Source organism: Perkinsus marinus (genome assembly GCF_000006405.1).
Source record: "Perkinsus marinus ATCC 50983 genomic scaffold scf_1104296960668, whole genome shotgun sequence".
Lineage (NCBI taxonomy): Eukaryota > Perkinsozoa > Perkinsida > Perkinsidae > Perkinsus > Perkinsus marinus.
Genome location: NW_003206031.1, coordinates 1 through 2,004, shown reverse-complemented (window position 1 = coordinate 2,004; position 2,004 = coordinate 1). Strand labels below are relative to the sequence as shown.

At 49.1% G+C, this 2,004-nt stretch overlaps 2 protein-coding genes and 1 non-coding gene across 3 annotated transcripts; all 3 read right to left on the bottom strand.

The window, feature by feature from the left end:
- Window positions 1-238: 238 nt before the first annotated feature.
- On the bottom strand, window positions 239-530 carry Pmar_PMAR022893 (hypothetical protein; the record flags this gene model as incomplete). Its single annotated transcript, XM_002772606.1, has 1 exon — window positions 239-530. A coding segment is annotated over one exon (292 nt), but the record flags the coding sequence as incomplete, so codon positions are not given.
- A 297-nt stretch (window positions 531-827) lies between these two features.
- On the bottom strand, window positions 828-899 carry Pmar_PMAR022892. The gene has a single exon. It is a non-coding gene; the product is annotated as a tRNA-Ala (tRNA).
- A 199-nt stretch (window positions 900-1,098) lies between these two features.
- Pmar_PMAR022891 (hypothetical protein) lies at window positions 1,099-2,004 on the bottom strand (the record flags this gene model as incomplete). Its single annotated transcript, XM_002772605.1, has 4 exons — window positions 1,099-1,450; window positions 1,497-1,662; window positions 1,721-1,858; window positions 1,913-2,004. Coding segments are annotated over 4 exons (680 nt in total), but the record flags the coding sequence as incomplete, so codon positions are not given.

The following is a 2,004-nucleotide window of genomic DNA, read 5'->3' as shown; positions in this document are numbered from 1 at the left end:
ATATTCCGCAGCATAACCGTGGTTAACATTTCCGGTGGTAGCGCGTCAGAGTTTGACTGATGCGCATCCCGGTTAGCTTTATATTGTTGGCGGGAAGACGGTGAGTAGGTGCCACCATGTCTAACCGAATCGACAGGTTGCATTAGAGACGTGCCGATCCCCTCAATCATAAGCCCTCCGATCGGAGGAGGAGGAGAAGGAGGAGTATCGCGATTCTCATTGAGACCAATAGTAGCACCAGTGTTGACACTCAGAAGAGTCTGGCAGGCATCTCTGAAGGAGTTAGCATCGTATAAAGCCCCTCCATACATCACACCCGCATCATTTTCCATATGAGCTTCGTCAAGTAAGCCAACACCATCTTGAGTATCAAACTCGGTATCGAACTCCAAATCCTCGACATAGGTAGGATCACTCATCCCCAGTTGCTCGATCAGATTGGGCATAGTCTGGGGCCTGGGCATGGAAGCACAGAGCTTAGGACTGACCTCCAGAAACGTGTTGCGGAAGTTGATCTCCATACCAGGCATGTCGGGTAATGGCCCAGGGGAGACTGGTGTTCCCTGTCGGGGAGAGAGATGAAGTGGGCTGTAGAGCGCCGCCCCGTCGCCTTGACTCGAACGGTTCAAACAGGACGGTTGATCGAGTTCAATTTCCATTATTCGGTCAACTGCAACAAACTTGAACCAACTTAACTCAAGACCAAAGCAGAGACTGAGGCGGATGAGGTTAGCCAGCACTGACGCGAATGCGGTTAGTCAGTGCGCACGCGTCTCAAAGCGTCGCTTCGCCCGCAGTCACGTTTAGTTGAATAAAATCGCGAAAAGTGGACGTGCCGGGGTTTGAACCCGGGGCCTTCTGCATGCAAAGCAGACGTGATACCACTACACCACACGCCCGTACAATTTGATCAATACATGGGTAAGCAAATGTCGTCAGAAGAAGACAATGATCCCAACTCCTGGTTCTTGTGATTCACAAGACAAGAAAATCTCGATAAATACTTGAAAACTATTCAACGCTAAACATGACACGAATTAGAGCCCTACCCCATTGAACAAAAAACTGTCTCACCAGAAGAAACCTGGTACATTCTAAAATCTGTCTGCGGACGGACAGTAATTATGGTGAATGGAATCGAGTTGAACTTATGTACAAACTTTCATCTACAGGACCTCCAACACTTTGAGGATACCGCATAGCCATACAGAGGAGAACAGAACAATAAGTAAGACTGTAGCTGGCGACTTTAGGTCGATATGAATAGTAAGATCCCAATTATATTTCTCGTCACCACTCTTCGCATTGGTGAGATGAGTCGCCTTGGACTGCTCACAGGGGAGCGCGACAGTGTTGGCGGGTTCAGCTGGTAACGCTTTCTCCCGCTTTTGATCGTCGATAATCTTCTGAACATCTTTCGATGTCTGTCCGATGAGCTGAACAGTTGAACCTATAATACCATGTCGTATAGTTGCAATAAGTCGTGAAAGCTGTACCGGTCAAGTCCTTGACGCTCTCCAGTAGATCCTCCACATTCCGCGTACGGAGGACCTGTAAAATGGCCAGAGAAAGCCTATAGAAAGTGTCTCCAAGCTCATGCATCTCCTTGGTGGTCATCAAAGCGCAGATGCGCAGCCAAACCTCCGCGAAGAGAATTACAACCTACCGAGAAAAAGCCAACATATATATTCAAATCTGCTAGCGGCCTAATGGAACGTACAACTCGGGACTCTTTCGTAGACACCGTACGGAGCGTTCGAGCCAGCACGCGCGCGCTGGCCTTCGCCACAGCAGTCGTACGATACACCAAGGGTCGGGTACTGCCTCGAACAACCCTGCTGATGGGAGAAGGCAGAAACTGACGAGTAGCAGCAGTAACGATATCCATCCCAAAGCCTACGCCACCACTTACGACACATGTGAATGTAATAGGCCAAGTAAAAAGAGCGACCAACGCATCGGTCAAAACTCGAACTTCGTCGTAGTAGTGTCCATCAGAAACAT